General features: G+C 35.7%; 1 protein-coding gene across 14 annotated transcripts in view; it reads left to right on the plus strand.

Moving 5' to 3' along the window:
* Window positions 1–22935, plus strand: part of LOC145293758 (forkhead box protein P1-like) — a 971902-nt gene that overhangs the window by 765945 nt on the left and 183022 nt on the right. For all 14 annotated transcript variants that reach the window (XM_080140253.1, XM_080140252.1, XM_080140255.1 and 11 more), the window contains one exon: window positions 19459–19609. In XM_080140253.1, coding sequence (XP_079996379.1) covers window positions 19459–19609 — 151 coding nt within the window. The remainder of the gene's footprint in view (window positions 1–19458; window positions 19610–22935) is intronic.

Raw genomic sequence — 22935 nt, forward strand, 5'->3', positions numbered from 1 at the left:
ATGGATTCACTGATTGATACAATAACTAAGTGATTGATTTTGCGCTACAAAACAGATACTGTCAAGAATTGTAAATGTAAACTGAATTAAAGGAATAAATAATAAGATGGTCAACATCATGAACTTTGGTATATAGACTTTTGTCATTTATTCACTACACACACACACACATATATAGTCATCCATGAAGAGGCTGTTTCACTGTATTACATCTTTTCAGTGCGGTTAGACTAGCAACCATCAGAAGCCAAGATTAAAACTGAACCACTTAGGCGACTGTCAGCACTTCTAATCGTTATGCTATTTTGGCTGCTGTTAATGTTGGTACGTATGATATTCGGCATAATCACGTTGACACATTGGTTCTCGTCTGCTCACCGAAGTTAAGCAACGTTGAACCTGGTTAGTACCAGATGAGTGACCATTTTGGAATTCTAGGCGCTGTATGTGCGTTCCGCTTATCCCGGCATTTGTTTTTTTTTTTTTTTACATAGGCATCACCACTTATCAAGGCCAAGAGGCCACTCGAGGATAAGGGTTAAAGAGTGTACAGCAGAAATTGGACAATATAGTAATCGTTAGTAAAGTGAAATTCGGTAAATTTGTTAACAAGTGGAACGGCTAATCAAGAACTTGTTTACATTAGACTTGAAGACAACCATATTGTAGTCAGCGGGAAAGCAGGAAAACGGAAGACAATTCCACAGGCGTGCAGTTCTAAGAAAGAAGCTTTGTTCATGGAATCTACGTTTAGGTTTAGGCACAGATAAAGAGTGGGGGAATTATTAATAGTGTTTTCAGCTAAACGAGTGTTTCTTGTGAAAGTTTGGTGAGGGGGGACCATAGACTGAAGCTCAGTCGGACACATTCCATGAAAATAACGATACAGCAGAGACAAACTCGCAATATCTCTTCTGTGAGATAGAGGTTGCAGGGAAGAGAAAAGGACATCTCCTACGAGGCTACGAAGTCTATTTTGAACTCTCCCAAGGCAGGACAAGTTCTTTTTAGCAGCTCCTGCCCAGATGTGGCAACAGTACTCCATCCTTGGACGTACCTGGCTCTTATATAGATACAGAATTGCATCAGCAATTTGTTTCCAGTCGTCCTGTACATACACTTCACTTGCCACTGGTATTTAACAATGTCGACTTAGGAGAGGTATGATTGGCGATTGCGCACTTCCTACCACAAAAATTTACCGTGCATAAACCCCTTCTTGGGTATCCATAGTCTGTCAAAGACTGAACAAGCCTGTAATGTTGGTATGTAAAATTACAATGATTAAAGTATGGCCAAACGTCTAAGCTCCAATTTGTTTGCTAAAGAGCATTGCATTATACGCTAGTTTGTTATTTCACTCCTCAGTATGCTCAACCCGAGATAGGGAGCATTTATAGTTATCCACAGACAGTTTTGCTGTATCACAGCTCTTCAGTCTAGCTAGACTAGCAACTACTTCAAGCCAGGATTGGAACTTAACCTCTTAGGTGACAGTTGACACTTCTGTTACGAATGGATTAGAGAGCTTTGCAAATTGCATTGTTATGATGACTGCACTTATGCATTCATGACTTGAAAGTTTCTTCTCTCTGCTGCAGATTTTGACGGTATGAGACTCTAAGAAAGCAACCACTTTCATGGACGTGCGTCAGAAGCAGAAATTCGTCATTGAATTCCTGGCAAAAGTGCATTGAGAATGGTGGTGACTAGGTAAAAAAAAAAAAAATTCTAGGGCACAAAAGGTCGGTCGTTTTTATGGTCGCATTCCTGTCTTCGTAGCTCTTCAACTTTTTGAGTTAAAAAATATTGGAGACTTTACTTTTGGTTGGTTGGTTGTTTTTGTTTTACGGCATATCAACCCTTTTTAGGTCATTTAATGTCGAATCCAGTGATTTGGAAGAAAAAGTTTTTAATAGAATATTTGTTTTTTGTTTTCAAAATAATTTCTATTTAACCCATAGTTGGGACCCTAACAGGTACTATCACTCCAGGTCAGAATGGACCTGGAAGCAATGGCAATTAAGGGGTGGCTCCACACTCCCCAAAGTCCATAAGCTGGGGCCTCACCATCGGATATAGTTTAAGGTCATATCGAGGACCGACTTTACTTTTGGAGCGACCTTTATATAACAAAGTGTGCCCTGGATGCACATGCACAGCCATTGTTCATCGTTAGCATTGAGAATGCTGGTGACTATGTAGGAAGTTAAATTTTGGGACACAAAAAGTCGCCCCTTTCACGTCTTCATAGCTCTTCAACATTTTGAGTTAAAAAAAAGAAATGTTGACAGGATGTTCTTTTCTGCATAAAACATAAACTAACAAAATAAAAACCTATTTTCTTTAATTAACCGTGAAATTTCTACAAGTGGCACCAGCTGATATTTAGAGCTGTCCATATTTGAATGATTGCATGTTTCTTGTTTATTTACAATCCTAGCAAACGTGACTAATCGTGGCAGGTTAATGTTCTTGGTGGTTTATGAATGTTCAATTAATCTTTATAATTATTCTAACTAGATGATATATAAATGTCTGGGACAGTAGTTTTCGTACCCCCCCCCCCAAAAAAAACCCTGTACTAATTACTACCATCACTTTAATGGACCTGCTTACCGCTCCCTCGCACACGCACCGCCAACACAATTTCAATTTGACCGTATAAAATAGACTTTAGAAATGGAAGCCGGTATCAAACTGAACTTTGAAGAATGAGAACACGTAAATCGTAGCCATGTAACTTATTTATAAAATTCTTTAATAAGTAACCGTTATCAAGGCTAAAAGCCACTCGAAGTTAAAACTTAATAAGACCGGCAGATTGGCTGTTGAATGATAAATAATATTATGAAAGGATATTTTCATGCAAATAGGTCACCACCCATCAAGGCTAAAAGCCACTCGAAGATAAAACTTAATAAGACCGGCAGATTGGCAGTTGAATGATAAATAATATTATGAAAGGATATTTTCATGCAAATAGGTCACCACCCATCAAGGCTAAAAGCCACTCGAAGATAAAACTTAATAAGACCGGCAGATTGGCAGTTGAATGATAAATAATATTATGAAAGGATATTTTCATGCAAATAGGTCACCACCCATCAAGGCTAAAAGCCACTCGAAGATAAAACTGAATAAGACTGATAGATTGCCGGTTGAATGACGAATATTATGAAAGGATATTTTAATGCAAATGAGTGATCGTTATTCAAGGCTAAAAGCCACTCGAATATACTAATCCTGTATGAACGACTACCATCATGTCAACAACTTGATTACAGACTGCAATATGAACCTGTAAAATAAGCTTCAGAAACAAGACTGCATCAAGTGGATTTTGAAAGAATTAGAATACATAAATCTTCAGACATCTAATTTATTAACTTTACTAATGGGTCACCATTTATCAAAGATGAGGGCTAATGAGACCGATTGATTTCTCAGTTGAATGATGATGAATATTATGAGAGGATTTAAAATAATGAATAGAGGCCTGGCTTGTTGAATGTTCAGCGCCCAGTGCATGTCTGTGTCGCTCAATCAATTTGTTGAGATGCTTGTGTTGCTACTCACATTCACGGTACCTGGTTATGATGATCCTCGATGGGGACGACATATAATATCACGCGGTTGCTTCCCAACTCACTACAACATGGTCGTTTCTCACAGAGAAAAAAAAAGACGTGACAAAAAACAGAAAGTCACCAAATAACTGTTATCAAAGGCAACAAAAATTACTTTTCTATTTGCATGTCTAAAATTTTTTGTACTTTAAAAGTCTCATTCACATTTTTTTTATCAATGTCTTCTGACATATATATCTCATATATTCAAAATGGCGCCTGATTTTACAAATCAAGAAGCCCCAATATGGACAAAACGTTTTATATATTTTATTAACAACTCAAAAATCGAAAATTACGCAAAATTAATTGATCTGGGTACAGAATTGGTTGAGAGGTCTTCAGGTGACAGCAATGGTCGCTGCCTGAGTATTCATGGATGCTATACAAGTGATTGAAACTTCTGGATGAAGTGAGCTTGGATGAGCATACTTGAAAGCACTGCATTGGACGAACTTGCAGTTTGGCCAGTTTATGAGGTGCCTTCAATAAGTTTCCAGACTTTTTTGTACAGCCTATGGTTTAGGGTCTGTTCTCAGCAATCAGTCTGACAGAAACTGGACTATTTCGATAGCCTTCTATTTATCAGGCTGAGGTAGTGTCCTGGGTAGTCCTAGGAGGTGCATCCTTGCTTCCCTTATTTGGAGTGTATTCATTGCTAACTGCTTGGGGTACCACCGGAAGATGTAACACAAAGTCGGAAGATGTAGATTTAAAATCCAGGACAAAACAGATGTGTCCACCTTGGCAAAAAACAAACAAAAAAATGCTTGAGTAATCCCATCGGCTTTCGTAATAAACTAACACTCTTCTTAAAGTGAGAAGGTAAAGCCTGGGAGAGTAGACTTTCTATAGCTGAACAGAATCATATCTCATCTCGATAGGTGCAAGATCATCACCTACTTGAAACTTATCTAGATTGTCGGACTGATTGCCATAGACGTATCCTCGATCAGTATAAACGAAACCTATTCTAGTTCTGAATTTTTTTAGAAGAAAGCTGATTCTTTATATTACTTGTATTGATCGGATTATTGTTCTCATGTTGAGTGTTATTTGTGCAACGTTCCTTCGGCCGTCTTCAGGCATATTGGTTGTTATTTGTAAACCGAAGACGGCTGAAGGACAATCCGACCGAAATATTGCACAAATAACACTCAAGATGAGAGCAATAGTCCGATCAATACGAGTGATATAAAACTTATTGAAGCTTTGCCAGAAATGTTTTGCTTGTAAATTTCCCACACTATCTTTTCTTTTTTAAATTTTTTGTAGGGGTGATTGTCCCCCCCCCCCTTTTTAACCCCCCCCCCCCAAAAAAAAACTTTCAGAGGGTTTTTGTAATTAATTAACTGGCAAGAAATAATAAATAAACTGGTTTACTTTATAATTTTTTTCTGGCGGCGCTTTCTTTTTAGCAGAACTAATCTTGGCTTTCGTTGTGTCGACGGAAGCTATTAAAAACGTTTTAAAGAATTCTGAAACCCTATTGCTACTGGGAACACTGATTATTAACATTATTAATATTATTATTGCTGCTGCTGCTGCTGCTGCTACTGCTGCCGCTCCCCCTCCTTCCCCTCCTCCTCGTCACCCTTCGCTTCCCACATCCGACCTGCAGATCCCTTGCTCTATCTCAACACTTTTTGGTGTGTACCCGTTTGTTTGCTTGGGCTATGACCTGTACGCGAAGAAAACATGTCAAGATGGACCCCCTTTTTATGATTTCTGTCAACCCTCCCTTGATCCCTCTCCATTCCCAATTTTTTTTTTTTTTTACCTAGGGTATTTTTTATTTTATTTATTTTATTGTATTTATTTATTTATTTTGGGGTGGGGGGGCTGAAGGAGAAATCTTCCTTTTTTTTTTGCCAATTAATAATTTTGACAGTTTGCTCCCTAAATTGGGGAAGGTAGAAAAACAGCTACAAAGTGACAGTGGGAAATATATGGAGAGTGGGTGACGGCAAGGTACATGTTTGGGGGTTGGTACTGGTGCAGGAATAATATTTTCTAAATAAATCAACCAAAGCTTGTTTCTTGTTGGGAATATAAAAACAAGATACTCTATGTCCAAATGTTAAATTATTAAGGGTCCCCCCTCCTCCCCCCTTCCACCCTCTGTCTTTCTTTTTATCCCTTCTCCTTCTTTCTATGTTTTATTCTTTTTCCAAACCCCCTCTCTTATATTTCGCCTCCCCTTCCCCACGCTCTATCTCTCGTTTTCCTCCTCCACTCTTTCTCTTAGTTACCCCCCCTACTCTCGCTTTCCTCCATATCCTTCGATTCTTTTTTTTTCCTTATCTATATTCTTCTTCCTTTTTCCCATCCCTCATTTCTCCCTGTCATTGCTATCTCTTTTTCTCTTTCTCCTTCCTCCCCTTTTTTTCGTTCGTTTTCTCACCATCTTCCTTTTTATTCCCTTTGCTTCATCCTTTTCCGTCCTCCTTTCTCATATTTTCCCCTATCCTTCCACGCTTTATATCTATCTCCCTTCCTCTTTCTTTAATCTGTTTCCCTCTCTCCTTCTTTCTCCGTAGCTATATACCCCCTTCTCTCTCTTATACTTTCTTCTTTTTCTTTCTCTTTATTTTTCTTCTTGTCCCCAATCCCCTATCTCGTTCTTTTTTCATTTTTCTTTCTCGTACCTCCATCTCTTTTTTTCTCTTTCACTCGCCTCCTTTTCCTCACATCATATTTTTATATCTCATTCTTTTTTCTATCATTCTATCTTACTCCTCCTCTCTTTCTCTGGTTATTTTTTCCCCTCACTTTTTCGCTTATCTATTTTACTCCCTCTCCTTCTTTCTCTCCCTCTTTATCCCTCTTTCTCTTTTCTTTCCCTCCTCTTTCTCATCTTCTTGTACCATCTCTCTTTCTTTCTTCTTCCGGTTTTGTTTCCCCCCACCCAAATTTCTCTTATTTATTTCATTCCTTCTCCCCTACCTCAGTTTATCTATCCCCCCCATTATTTCGCTCTTCAATTTTCTCTTTATTCACTCCCGTTCTTCCTCTCGCTTTTCTTTCCCTTCTCATATATTTTGAAGTCACTACGCCCTCCCTTTTCATTTTTTGGTAAAAGTGCATTTTCTGAATCGAACGAATGTAAGTGTCCGCTCGGATTTGCCCGGAACCTGACGTAAACCGCTGGATTATGGCGAGCGCTGGTCAAATTGATCAGCCAATCAGAAAGCAACAGCGAACGTGATTAGCCAACGAGAAGCCACAGAATTAGCAGACGACTTTTGATAAATTTTGGAAGAATAATAAAAAAAAAAAATTAGTTGTTAAATGTAAATCATGGAGCTTGCAAAATCTTATTTGGAAATTTATTCTTAACATGGGGAGGGGAAAGTGTTTTGTAACTATTCTTTACTTTCACTTACCAATTTAATAAACAAAAATATCGTAAAAATTGAATTTAAATTTGAAAATTCTATTTAAAAAAAAATAGCGTGGTTACTTAGATGCGCATCATCTTTTTTTCTTTTACATTTTTTTTTATAGTAATTTATATCCGATGAATGTTGTAATTTTCTGTTTCGTAGCATTTGTAAGATTTGCTCAGTTTGGGTTCTCTCTCTCTCTCTTATACACTCTTCACCCTCTTCCTCAATCACTATTTACCCCTTTCGTTTCTCCTCTTCACTTTCATTTCATTTTCTTTCTTTTTTTGTTGGTCCCCTCACGAAAACGTTGACCTACCTGTAAATTCGACCTTGCCCGTTCGTCTGTCCGCACTTTTCTCAATAACTACACTTTGGATTTTTTTTGAAATTTTGCACAAACATGATATGAGTAAAACAGTATCCGAACGGATTTTCCTGGAAAACTTAGGTTACTCCTCCCTCCCACCAGCGGTGCCTTCCGGTTTAAAATGGCTAAAATTTACACCTTATTAAAAAAAAAATTGATGGTTTGAATTTTTATAAAACTTTCTGGAGAGTTGTAATTAACTGATTTCTATATAATTTTGTGTGTCTATAATTCGCGATAACTCTTGCTCTTTTATGGCTCATAAAAACACTCCATTTTGGGGACTATTTTACCATATTTGTCCAAAATTTTTCTGTGTATGTCTATTTAGCAGTTTTGCATGGTGATGAACTCAAATTTAAATATGTTAAGGCTTTGGGTACTTTTGGGGCTAAATGGGGGAGGGGTAGCAAATGATGGACTTAGTAATTTCATTTTTTGCATGGTGCAGAACTCTAATTTACATATGTTAAGGCCTAAAACTGCACCGTTAGTTCATTTTCACCAGGATTTGACATCCTCTGGGGACTTCTGGAGCTAAATGGTGGTGGTGGGAGAGGGGCAAATGCTGAACTTAGTCATTTTTTTACGCCTCGTTCACTGTGCACTCACAGGGGACCATGCATACTTCACTTGTTAATTCTATGTTCTCGTCGTCTTTTTTCCCCTATGTTCCTATTATTTACGTGCCTCACCAGAAGGATAAAGTTAGATAAAAGACCGGTGTTTAATGCGAAAAAAATTCAGCTTCCCGAAAATGGACAGTTTGGATTGGAACAAAAATTTTACTTTCCTTTCATTTTCGTTCGTTTTTTGTTGCTTCTGGAAGGATTTCTCCTTCACTGACTAAGGACAGAAAAGGTAAAATATAGTAGCAAAACATATACTACACTTTGATTTCTAGTAAATAAGCCAAGTACTTATAAAGTCCCTTTTCCCCGTTCTCTATTATCCTTCTTTTTCACATATTTTCAAGTTTCCAGGTTTCTATTTCTTTTCTCTGCCCCCCCCCAGTCTATTTTTTATTATAGTTCTTTCTTCAGTCTTTCCCCAGAAATCTATCCTTTTTCTACTCCCCGCTTCCCTAACAGTCTCTCATTTTCCTACTTTTCTTTCCCCAAGCGTCTCTTCTTTTTTTATTTTCCCTTTCCTCAAGAACTTCTTTTTTTTTCTACCTCCCTTTTCCACAATAATTTCTCTTTTCTACCTCCCCTTTCTAGAATATTCTCTTTTTCTACCTCCCTCTGTCACAATAATCTTTTTTCCTACCTCCTCCTTCCACAATAATCTCTTCCTCTTCTACCTCTCCCTTCCACCATAATCTCTCCCTTTTCTATCTCCTCCTTCCCCAAGAGTCTCTTCATTTTCCCCATTTATCCAATAGCCTCTTCCTCCCCTATTTCCCCAATAGTCTCTTCCTTTTCTATCTCCCCTTCCCCCCCTCTCTCTCTCTCTCTCTTATTTTATTTATTTATTTATTTATTTTGCTTCCCCTCCCTTTCTCTGGTCTTTCTCTCTCTCTCATCATTTCCCACGACCCTCCCCTCCCCATCCAGTTTGGGACCCTTTCGTTCGTGCCCTTCTCATGGGTCCACAAAAAATACTGAGGAGACAAAGAGGGAATCAAACCTGAAAAAAAAAAAAAAAAAAAAAAAAAAAAGATGCACTGACAAACCTTTCACTTCCGCTCGTTTTAATTATTTACAAACACCACCGATAGATGGCACCCTGCTGGAGAGGTGGGCTGTGTGTTGACGGGGTAGAAACAGCTTTATTATTGCATATGGCTTCCCTCTGCACGCCTGTCAGATACATATATACCATTATAGACAGATACATATCTATATAAGTGTGTGCATGCATATATACATGCACACAAACCATGACTTAAAAAAAAAAAATTCTTATCCTTTGGTCGAAGCTGGGGATGGGGCATCCTACCGGATGCCAGACATTCGTCCGCTATATCACACATTCCAACCAAGAAATCTCTTTAACATTCCAACCGTCCCTTTAAGTGCAATTGTTTGAATCTCTCTTGCACTTGGTTAACTGGGTATATGTGCCAGGTAATTTTGGAATTTTTTTTTCATGGGTGCGATTGCTTCTATAATTACTGCAATGATGGAGATCTTCCTAAGATTCCAGTTTCTTTCTATGTCGTACATAAGATCTTATTATTTCTTTATCTTTTACCTCTGAGCTCTGTTTAAGTCAGCATCATTGGGGACACTAACTTTACTAAGGTTGCTTCTTTCTCCTTGTCCTATATCATATGTCAGGTTTAAAAGGTCAGTTTTCAAAGTTCGTAGCGTATATATATATATATATATATATATATATATATATATATATATATATATATATATATATATAATACGTATTCAAAAATACTAAAACGCAATATATAAGTATCTATATATTAATAGGATAGCGTATGTGTTATTTATTTTGTGTACACACACACACAAAACAAATAAACAAAATTATAGGAGTGTATATATATATAGAGAGAAATATTTAATCCTATTTGACCTATTTCAACGTACTTAATGGAATAAACGGTAAATGGGTAACATCTTGAAATCTGGAATATAGACTTGTATTATATATATATTCTAGCATTTCGGCTCAGCGTTTCCCGGGTATTTGGAGGTGTATGTTGAGCAAAAAAAAAAAAAAAAAGAAAAAGCGGTCAATTTTTTTAACTTTGACCCCTATTATGGCCCCTTAAAATTTATTGTTTTGGGCTCAAATCAAGTTATTAAGTTAGATCCATGTCCAAGGAACCTATATCTAAAGTTTCAAGTGTTTAAACCCAAAATTGTCAGAGCTTTTAGTAGAGTTCTCAAAGGTCAAATCGTTGAACTTTGACCCCTTAACAGTCAAGTTTCTGGCCGAAAACCGATCACATAGATTTTCCCAAATCTCAGTACCCTGTATAACAAATTTCGAGTCTGTAGACTTAAAATTGACAGAGTTATTGCGTGGGGAAATGTACACAGACACACAGACAGACACAGACACGTTCACTTATATATATATATAATTTCATGCTTATACAATCATTACTGAGAAAGTGATAATTACTGTTGGTCAGGAGATTCAAACTCAGACAGCATTGACTTTGTAGGATAACATCTTTCCTCCAACCCACCGACAAATAACACATGAATGGAAGGAAATTAAGTACCTATGAATGTCATTTTCGTAGATGTTCACAGTTGACAGTTAGACAGTATTCAACGACAGAAAGTCAAAATGGTGTGTTTTTATTGAAGTTGACCGCTTTTTCTTAATTTCCTTAATAGGGCTGAACTTTAATTTCTTAAAGGGGCTTCAGAATTAAAATATATTTTTTAATAAATATTAACAATATACATACGTACAGACATTAGTTTTCCAGGCTTATGTAATCATCAGAGAAGGAAGTAATAATTACTGCTGATTGGGTGATTGATATATATATACACACGATGACGACGACGACGACGACGACGAATTAATTGTCGTGTGAACCTCATACACCGAAATCAACGGGGCGATATATATATATTCGCCCCGTTGATTTCGATGTCCCGTGCGAGGTTCACATGACAATTAATTCTCCTGAAATTCACCCAGATGATTTGTTTATAGTGGTGAGGGCTTATGTAGAACCATCCGCACATTTAGAAACAACTGCTAATCTCAGTCGGTGCAACGGAATACCACGAACCGACCAGACAGTATACTTCAGGTTTTTATATCCGAGTTTTACTTTTTTTAGATGCATGTCTTAACGAAGACGTGTGTGTGACTATGATATTTAAAAAAAATATTTTAAAAGGTTGGAAATCGGAAGGGGAGCTTAAGTTTATTTTCTTAAATAGGATTTATATAATATTTTTAAAAATAAATATTATGCTTGCGCAATGACCAGTGTAGGAAGTGATATTTACTGCTGGTCGAGAGATTTGAATCTATACATTAAGATACAAACCAAGAACCGTCCTTGGCTTGGTAGTCTAGCATTTCACCTGAACGGTAATTAACATAAAAATGGAATTACCTATAAATGTCATGTTGGTGGGCATTCATAGTAAACGGCCAGTGAGAGTATTCAATGACAGGAAGTCGGAATGATGTGAGTGCGCTAAAGTTGACTGCTTTTTTTTTTTTAATTCACTGAGGAGAGCTCAACTTAATTTCTTAAAGGGGCTTTATAAATGAACTATCTCTACTGTTACATAAAAGGAACTCTGTGTGTGTGTGTGTGTGTGTGTGTGTGTGTGTGTGTGTGTGTGTGTGTACGTTCGTTCCTTATAGACTCTATAACGCCTGAGACGATTTTTATGAAATTTCATGCCACCGTACTTTATGTATCTGGCGATGTTCTTTGATAAGTTTTGTATCGGAATTTCTTCGATAAGTATCGATAAGCGAAAAAAAAAAAGAAACTGGATAAAAGAAGGAACAGGTGATTTTGACTAAAGTTAATACCTCACACAGTCTAACTACGCACGTGCATTTGAGGTTTTATTACCGCATAAGCAAAAAAGCCCTACATATAAAATCAGCAGTAGGTTCTTTGATGTGACAGAGGCGCGTTCGAAATTAATGTTTCTGTTTAGAGCACAATTCAATCATGATACCTGACTTTTATTATTTTAAATTTAAATTCTAGCCGTTATATATATATATATATATATATAATTCTTGGCCTGAAGACGTAATCTTCCCAATAACGGGTGATTACAAAAACATGTATGCACATATGTAGCTATCAATGTTTGTATAAATAAATTAAATATACCTGCTGTTAACTCACTGAGCGCTTTTTGGTAGACACATGTTGACTCAGTGGATGTACTTCTAGGAAACTAAGCTATACTGCCATAATATATAACTTTATAAAATAAACAGTAGGTTCTCCACAGTGCAATGTAGATTATACGTCACTACGGGGATTCCTCCCAGTGCACCCCAATGGGGCTCCAATCAATCCATTTAATTTAAAAATTGGTTGTTTCACCGGTTTTGATGACAAAAATATGGGAATGTGAAACATTCGTTGATTATCATTTAATCCCGGGCAACGTCGGGTCTCCCTGCTAGTATATAATAGACTTTCTTTCCTAAGATAGCATTTGATTAGCATAAGGTGCACCCCCTCCCTGGGTAGAATAGAGCTTTATTATTTAATTTAAAAGATCCATTGTGTTGAAAAAAAAAAAAAAAAAAAAAGAATAAGTCTTGCTTGAAACATCTGATTAAAAATTCTAATTTCTGACCGCGTTAGCCGGCAATATAAAAAGTGAGCCACGCGTAAACAAACTCATTTAAAGTGAGAATTGCGGAATATGGATAAAATTGTAATCTTTCTCTGTATTAATAAAGTAGTCGTAGGAATTTCCCTCTAGATAAAAGTATCGTAGGTTTGCAACAACAGATACCACATCCAAATTCAATACAGCTAGGCTAATATCCACTATCTTATGTAGCTTTCGAAGACCATTTCAGACACATTCAGACGTCATAATAAAATACTACATTACATCTTACGAGCAATATCATCGCAATCATTAGAGGAAGGAATCTCTATTTTTCTCTCCAAATACTTAGTCCTCTCACTGCTACCAGTAGTCACGGGAGGAATTCTAAACGTTCCACAGATTCTGTGATTACACCGACCGTAATTGGCTCATACATACAGAGATCTAACATAATCTTTTCCAATTTCTGATTCATAAAAATAAAGCCTCCTTCGCCAAAGTCCGTCCATTCTGATTGGCTGAGCGTTGATAGTTCTCATATTCCGAAATCCAGTTCTTCACTTTATAAACAAACGGTTACTAACATTAAAATATGACGCCACTAAGAGACATTATTTCGCCCGGTATCAAGTTCATTTAATGCACCGGTCATTTCAGTCATGTAAGTAAAAAAATACATGAGAGAGGAAATCATTAAACGAACATTCACTAACCAGTTCACTTGCTGTCTTTCGCAAATTTTGACACTATGCTTTCTTTTAGAACCTTTAAGACACACTATTAACTATATATATATTATTCCTTAACTGGAATTCATTTTTGAGATGAGCATTATATATTAATTTTATCAATTTATTTTATTTCGGACTATTAGTCTCATCTTTATTAGTTGTTGTTTTTTCATCTTTTATTGGTTTGTTTATTCACAACGTTTCGGCCAACTATTCCTCTGGCCTTCGTCAGGTGGTAACCAGGACGGATAGGAACTTCGAATCTCCTAACTGCAGTCTCAGCCATCACTGCCATCCGTAGTTGTTGTCGTCTCACCATCAACTAATAAAGATGAGACTAATAGTCCGAAATAAAAATAAATTAATATATAATGCTCATCTCAAAAATGAATTCTAATTAAGGAATAATGTATATATATATATACCAATCGGTACGGACCCGACTATGGAAGATCAGATAATAAATAAACGTGGATTTATAAGATCAAAGAATCCAACCTTGATCGCCCTTCGGGGCCCGTGGTGCAGTTGATAGAGACGTTGAATCTCTACAGTTCCAGATGAACATTGTCTGAAGATAGCGGTTTCAATCCCACCCAAAGCAAATAAAAATAAATTAATAAAATTAACACTATTAACTCTAACACTTTCCTTCGTCGTCGTCGAAAACCACAACAAAACAGCTTCCCTCAATTTAAACCTTTCGCTCGTGTTTTTATCCCATTGAAAGCACTTTGCACCACGGACATCCCATCCGTTCGTTTTCTTTTCTTTTTTTTTATAGCACATTCGTAATACAAACATAGGTGCACCCTAACAATTGGCCACCTCTCTTACATATTTTTGCTTTTTGGCCTTTTTTTTCAACTAACTCTGCAGATTAATATCGCTAAGACACTTAGCTACTATATTATAAAAGAACATTGACACAAAAATTCCCCCTTCCAAATCTTTAAATATATAGCTTTATTTCATATTTACTATAAGGTTGCATGTGAAACGGAAACCCCCTTCCCAAATCTTTAAATGTACAGCCTTTCCTGGTAGCCGAGGGTCCAATCGATAATAATCCGCACAAATAGTTGAAAAAAGACAAGGTCAATTTTGGTAATAGAGGGGTGGGGTCTAATTGTTCAGGTACACCCTAACATGGTTGGTTGGTTGGTTGTTTTTGTTTTACGGCATATCAACCCTTTTTGGGTTATTTAATGCCGAATCCAAATATTTTGAAGAAATTTTTTTTAATAGAATATATTTGTTGTTTTCACGTCAGTTTCTATTTAACCCATAGTTGGGACCCTAACAGGTACTACCACTCCGGGTCAGAGTGGACCTGGGAGCAATGGTAATTGAAGGGTGGCTCTACATTCCCCAAAGCCCACAAGCTGGGGCCTCACCACTGGATATGGTTTAAGGTCATATCCAGGACCCCCATTGAGGGACTTTTACCCTCTGCAGGGAGGCAGTCGGCGTATTCTTATGCTCCACCGACAGGGCCCCCTAACATGGTTTGGCGGACTCGAACAATGCTGATCCTAGTCTTTAGATTTCATCTTTTCAGTTTAAAAAGAATTGGTGGAGATGAACAATGCTGCCCTACCATTTACTTTTTTTTAAATTATTATTTTCACTTATTCGTAAAATTTTCAGACGATTATTGACGCTTAGAGGCTTAAATTTGAAATTACAACGTTCTACTACAGTGAAAACTCACTTTTTGACCGCTCCCGTTGTTAAGGCTGCCACTAGCATTTAGATTTTTCCTTTTCAATTGTTCGCAAATTTCTACGATGCTTATCTTAGATTACACGCGTAGCTTTCACATTAATAAAATACCTAGGAAAAAAGTGTATGCATCTTACCAACAGAAAAGAGAAACATTTAACGGCTAGGGACAGCATTAACAACTGATGGGGCAAAAAAAGCTGTGTGTTCCATTTATTAGAACGTTATGATTACAGATTGCTCCTCGACTATTAAAGTCATTAAAAATATTACCTTAAATTCCTTTTTTAAACTGTCGGAAAAAATTACGACAAAGTAAAAAGGAAAAAAATTAAAGACTACGAGCATCATTGTTCAGGTCCGATGCAGTGCTTTTTTTTTTTTTTGGTTGTTTCTTTTCCTCGTGACACAATGTTCCCTCCGCAATAAATGCACTAGGTTATAATTAATTTTTAGTTCGTTCTTTTATTTTCATTATAGATTACAGGCGGACGGTAATACTTGCTATCTAATAGGCCACACCAACCAACTTTATTTAACACGTTAGGTGAAAGCACTGAGCAATCACATCAAATAATCAAACCTTCATGTTAAAAATGAGTTTATAAATACTAACGTTGTTACTTCGGCACGGTACATTCATTTTGGCCACGAGCGCTAGTACCCGCTATTTTACTGGGCCGGCAGTGGCTCTCACTAACAACCGTAGTTTAATTTTTTTTTTTTTTGTTGTTTTTTTGTTGTTTTTTTTACGAGGGTGGGAATACTTCTACTAGGCAATGCCGGTATACGGGTCCTGCTAGTTCAAAATAAAAATTTATTTCGAAGAGTTTCATTGCATTTCCTCTCATTTTACATTAGGTCAATCAGAAAATTTTTCTATATAATTATCATTCAGTTAATAATGATCTGTATAATAAAGTAAAGTAAGTCTGTTTCTCAAATGCTTCTGTTTAATGGCATTTTTTCTACAAAATCAATAGTTTATTCTGATCGATCACAATTGTTCTTTACATTTCTCATTCAATCAATATTGATCTATATAGTAAAGTAAAATAAGTCTGCTTCTCAAATTTTTCTAAATAATCGTTTTTTTTTTCTACAAGATCCATACTTTATTCCGATTGATTAAATGTGTTCACTATATAATTATCATTCAATTAATATTGATCTATATAATAAAACAAGTCTGTATATATTATTTAATTGGAATTCATTATTGAGATGAGTATTATTTATTGATTCATTTATTGTGGACTGTTATCCTCATCTTTTTATTAGTTGTTTCACAACGTTTCGGCCAACTATTCCTCTGGCCTTTCTCAGGTGGTAACCACGACGGGATAGGAACTCTGAATCTCCTAACTGCATTCTCAGCAATTACTGCCTTCCATAGTTGTTGTCATCTCACCACGTTTTGGCCAAGTAAGCCTCTTGGCGGCTTTGGGTCGGATTGAAACCGCTATCCTCAGGCAATTTTCACCTGGAACCATAGAGATTCAACGTCTCTATCCACTGCGCCACGGGCCCCGAAGAGCGATCAAGGTTGAACTTTTTTAGTCTTATAAATTCACGTTTATTTATTATCTGATCTTCCATGGTCGGGTCCGTACCGAATGGTATATATTATTTAATTGGAATTTATTATTGAGATGAGTTTTATTTATTAATTTTATTTATTGTGAACTATTATTCTCATCAAAGCCGGCCAGGGGCTTACTTGGCCAAAACGTGGTGAGACAACGGCAATTATGGAAGGCAGTAATTGCTGTGGATGCAGTTAGGAGATTCGGATGTCCTGTCCTTTCGTGGTTACCACCTGACGAAGGCCAGAGGAATAGATGAGGATGATTGTCCGCAATAAATAAATAATTAAATAATAAGTCTGGTTCTCAAATTTTTCTGGTGAATCGCTTTTTCCCCCCTACAAAATAAATATTTCATTCTAATTGGCCAATTTCTTGAATTATTGGGATTATTCGAACTACTATTCGTGCTATGTTTTAACAACAGCTAAAAAACAAACAAAAAATCGATTCAGTTTCTTTTAAAAAATATTTTATGCATCTTGGCAGATTATTTAAATGGGCACTTTTCAATAATGAGTTATTAATGACTAGAACTATGACAATTGATTCACTGTGTTGGATATATACTCGAGAGTGCAAACAATGATAAGGATATTCTCTTGTCATAGCCCTAGTAATGACCTAAATAGCAGCAGCTCTCAGTTTCTACGCCAGTACAAATATGTATATGCTTAGCATTATGAGAGATACATTCATTTACAATAGCTTACTCTGTTGAGTATTCAGCTGGAGATTTACCGGTCCTAGTTTCAATCCTGAGTTTCGGTATTCACTTAATTTTATTTATTTATTTTTTTGTAAATTTATTATTTACTATTTATTATTTATTTTCTTTAATTTCTTTTTTTTTTCTTTTTTCTTTTCATATTTACTTAATGCATCCTTCTCTCTCTCTCTCTCTCTCTCTCTCTCTCTCTCTCTCTCTCTCTCTCTCTCTCTCTCTCTCTCTCTCTCATTATAAACCTTCGGTTTCTTTTTTTTTTTTTTATCTCACCTGTCTCCCATTCTCTGATCTACTATTATAACTTCGTTTTTTTTTGTTTATTTTTTTTTGTTTTCGCTATTCTTTCACCCCTCCCCAGCTTCCTCTTTTTTTTGTCTCTACGCCTTCCTTTCTTATTTCCCAGCACATACTCCCTTTGTTTCTTCCTTTCTTCTTTGCTTTTCCTCATTTCCATATCTCCTTTACCTCTTCCTTTCTCTTCTTTCCCACTATCTCTCTTCTCTACCTTTTCTTTTATATGCCCTTTATCCTCCGTTCTATCGCTTTATACATCCTTTACTCATTCTCTTTCCTGTTCTTTCCTCATCTTCTTTCTTTATCTCTCTTCTGCTTTATCCTCTCTCTTTCCCTACTTCCCCTTCTCTATAGATCCTTCGCTCTCTCTCTCGTCTATACACATCGTTTATTCTCACGCCTCTCTCCCTTTTCCTTCCTTATATATTATCTCCCTTTCTCTTCTCTGCTTTCCTATCCTTCTCTATATTTTTACACCCCTTTCCTAATGTCCCTCCTCTCTCTATATATTCTGTCCCCCTGTATGTATGTATATATATATATATATATATATATATATATATATATATATATATATATATATATATATAACCTACCTCTCTCTCTCTCTCAATATATATATATATATATATATGTATATGTATATATATATATATATATTTATAATTTTTCTATTCCCCCTTACTGCTTGCACATCACTTTCTCCATTTCTCAACTCCTCGCTCTTCTATTCCGTATAAAATCTACTTTTCATATTGTGGTCCAATTTTTATCCCCTTTTCCATCCTCCCCGCTTATATTTTTGCGATCTTTTCAATTTTCTAACGAAGTAAATTCCGTCTCTTTTTACCCACAAGAAAATTATTTTAACGCCACATTTTTTCTGCCTAAAACGTCTGGCCTTTTGTTTAAAAACAAATGCAATTAAAAAAATATCCCATTCTCTTTGCAACAAATGCACAATTTTGTTTTTTTTTTCATTCTGAGAAAACTCGATTGGCTGTTAAAAATAAGAAATATAAACGACTTCGATGAGATTAAAAGGCGTCTCACATTTTAAAATGGCGGCAAAAACAGTTCATGTGTATTTTAGAAGCTGAAATTAGTTTATAATATTAACTGTTCACACAACATTCGTTGATATCGATTGTTGAAGTGACTATCCACAACGTAAGACATGTAGTAATATTACTGGGCTGTTGGCTAGGAACAAAGTGTAGTATCTGTTCTGATATTACGCTTCATCTTTTCTGTCCTCGGTCAGTGGAAAAATGTTTTTCTTTCAAAAAAAAAAAAAAGGGAAAAATGACGAAACCAACTGAGCGAAAAAAAAAAGTACTTGATCAATTTACGTTATTTTTTGGAATATGAAAATTTCGTACCATGACGGATACGTAAATCAAATTTCAGGTTTATTTGTCTTTTCTTTCTTTTTTTTTTTTTTTTTACTTTCAAAGAAATTCTTATTTTAATTATCCCCCACCCACATTCACAAAAAAAATAAATTAAAAAAATAATAAAAAAAAAAATAGAAAAAATAAAAAACAAAAAAACAGCAACAAAAAAACAAAACAAAACGACGAAACCAACTTAACTATGTTACCCTCTGTGCTTTTTTTTAAATTAAATTTTTATTTCGAGTGTTTATGAACTGTATTTTTTTATTATTATAATTAATTGCTTTTCTCTCAAAAAGAAAAATGGCGCAACCAACTTACCTACGTAAACCTTTGTGTATTTTTTTTTATTCCACAGGTGGACTTGGTGGCGGTTTATTACCTCAACCAAGCCTCAGTATCAAACAGGAACAGGAATCATCAAATATGACCCACCCGCTATACCGACATGGTCTTTGTAAATGGCCTGGCTGTGATACGCAAAGCGAGGATTTCCCTTCATTCATCAAGTATGCAACCTTCTTGCTGTTTTCTTTCTTTTTTTTTAACTTCATTTAAAACTAGCGGATATTATTGTGTAGCAGGTACATATTGAAAGATGACGAGATTCATATCGCAGACGCATGTAACGGGGATGATAACAGAGATGATGCCAATACTGAGAGAGACATTTACAACCAACTTGGATGATAATTCTTTTATCGTATTATATTACGGAGCTGAAACATTTATACAGTTCTTGTTAACACAGGGGGAGGGGGACACATTACTTGAGGAGGGAGTTATTCAAAGGTCATTTAAGATGATGACAAAACATATTTACCTTTTCGGTCGTAAGGAATGACGACACGAAGACAACAGTTACAAAATATAAATGGTGGTTTCTTTATTCATCTGTCGGCCGATTGATGGTGTCAGGAATTCAAGCCTCTTCAATTACATTGTCTACTCTTCTACACTTCGCCTCTAAGCGCACCAGCTTCACTCTCTGACCCCCTGTCTCTCTGGCTGTGAGTGTGACTCTCTATCTCAATATATTGAGAACCTTCTTTGTTTATGACGTCAGAAATTCAAACTTGTATAACTACATGCTCTCTCTTCTACCCTTCTTCTCTAAGAGGCTCCCAGTCTCCAATTGTCTATCACTGTGTGATTGTGATCTTCTCTGATCTCTAATTCTCCCTAACTTTGTACTCTTCGATTCAATATATTGAGAAATTCTTTTGTTTATGACGTCAGAGACTTACTGTCAACCAACGTGACTATATCACGTTTTCTACATATGTTCGCTCAAACACACTTTTGGCAAACAAAGAATTTCCAGTTTTAAGTGTTCGATATCTAACTTCTTTTTCATTTAAAAACTCGCATTGTCCATTCTTTTAACTGACATATTTAACATCCAGTTATTCTAAAAGAACGGACAATAGGTTTTTTTAGACATAAATAATATTTAGTTATTTTTTTCTAAAAGGATTAATAATCGACTGCATTCCTAGAATGCAAATTATCCATTATCTTTTAGTACTTGCCTACAGAGTTCGATTCTAACTTTATCCTAATATCATTTTCACTTATCTAGTCTGCATTGAGAAGAGACAAAAAAATCATCCAAAATATTCAGAACTGTAATACCCGGTGTTGTTAAGGGAATCGCTAAACATTTTTCGAGTATGTATACCTGTCATTAATACAGCAAAAAAGGAATATGAACAAATAAATGTTACCAAAGGCAAGATAAGTTACTCTTCTACCCACTTGGATAGTGTTTGTGTGTGCGTGTGTTCTAATATATGAGGGTCGTTCCAAAATAAGGCTTCCTATTTTGTTAGCTAAAAAAACTAGAACGTTAAAGACGGGAGTAGTGCGATTAAAACAAGTGGCCTTTTGTACATAATCACCGCCATTCCCAATGCACTTTTGCCAGGAATTCAATGACGAACCTCTGCTTCTGACGCACGTCCATGACAGGGGTTGCTTTCTTAGAGCTTCACACTGTCAATATCGGCAATAGAGACAGGAAACTTTCAAGTCATGAAAGCATGTTCAGTTATCATAATAATGCGATTTGCAATCCCTCCGATCCATTTGGGCGGAATAAAAATACGAGGCATTACTTTTGGAATGCCCCTTATATTTTAGTACGGGGTTTGGTTCAAAACAAACCACCTGTTCACTCTGTTCAGTTAATTTACAGCTAATTTTGGTTCGTTTCAAAGGCGGCCTGTTGTAAAAAAAAAAAAAAAAAAAAACGCTTTAAAATACGTTAAAACACAAAAGAACATATTCAGGTAAATTGAGAGAATTAAATGCTTGCTGAGGAGAACATGAATCCCTACTGAAGAGATCTTGAATACCCACTAGACACTATATTCGAGTGTCTAAGATCTCTCGGTACATGGGTTTGTTAGGACAATCTGGCATGAAGATAATTTTCCCTAGAAGTAAACCTTGACAAAATATTTAAAATCACATCGTATTCACTGCCTAAATAAGATCTCGGTAGGACCAACTTACATTAGCTTTTACGAGGAATGGTGCACCTTCTCCAAGTGATGTTACCTCAAATAGCACACGAAGCTGGATACTCCACCAGACTAGATGAATTCTTGTCTTTTAATCTAGTAAGACGAAGAGATCAAAAAGAAAGATATATCATGGCATATTTTAATTATAAATTGTGGAAGGGAAAAATATGTCCTCAACTTCTTTACAGTGTTTGAGAAATAAAAACGTTAATGCAGTATTTGAATATATATATATATATATATATATATATATATATATATATAGGGTGTCCCAATAAAATGTATATACGCTTGACACGAACTTTAAATAGTGATTTCAAATGAACTTATTCTTACTATGATTAAACTGTAATATGAACGATTCGCGCATGCACAGTCATGAAACAGTTAACAAACTGATAAAAATCTGATGATCGCCATGTACCAAGTTTTCAATTTTGATCCCTTAGCAGGTCGTTTTTTTTTATTCAGGTGAAAACCGATTAAAAAGTTTTCCATATGTCTGAATATCCTATATACCATATTTAAAGTCTGTATATCAAAAATTCGTTGAGTATATTAGTTGAGAGTTGTCCTCACATAAACGCATTCTCACTTTCATTATATGTATATATATATATATATATATATATATATATATATATATACACGCACACACAGGGTGTCCCAATAATCATTATATATATATATATATATATATATATATATATATATATATACACACACGCACACACAGGGTGTCCCAATAAAATGTATACACTCTTTAAATGACCATAAAACAAAAATTTATTATAAGAAAGAAAAGTTTCATATATCAAAATACTGTGAACAAATATAGAAACCGGCTAATTATCGAAAGTGTTCAAATTTTTGGCCATTGTGGTCCATGAACAGCTGACAATCGAAAACGTTCCTAATCAGTTCAATTGGTATGTTGACACATCTTCTTTTAATGGTTCCTTTCAACTCGTTCATTGTAGCTCGTTTTGTGGTGTGAATCCTGTGTTTGAAATCGCAACTTTATAATATCTAAAAATCGATGGAACATTAACTCTATAATAATATATACGAAATCTGCAAGAATTAAAATATCATATTTAAACGTACTTTATGACCGGGCTTTGTCGGGCGTTCATGCTAGTTTAGATAAATACTTTTGCAGTTTTAACAAACAAAAAACTTCAATAATAGCAGAGGGTGTCCATTTACGCTGAACATCTACAGAATGCCAACATCAATAGATTACATATGAATGAGTCCCCTGTGGAATTTCCACAGGTCCCACGTATAGATTATTCAATTATGTA

This window comes from Euprymna scolopes, chromosome 15 (assembly GCF_053919585.1).
Source record: "Euprymna scolopes isolate OS-2025 chromosome 15, ASM5391958v1, whole genome shotgun sequence".
Classification (NCBI taxonomy): domain Eukaryota; kingdom Metazoa; phylum Mollusca; class Cephalopoda; order Sepiida; family Sepiolidae; genus Euprymna; species Euprymna scolopes.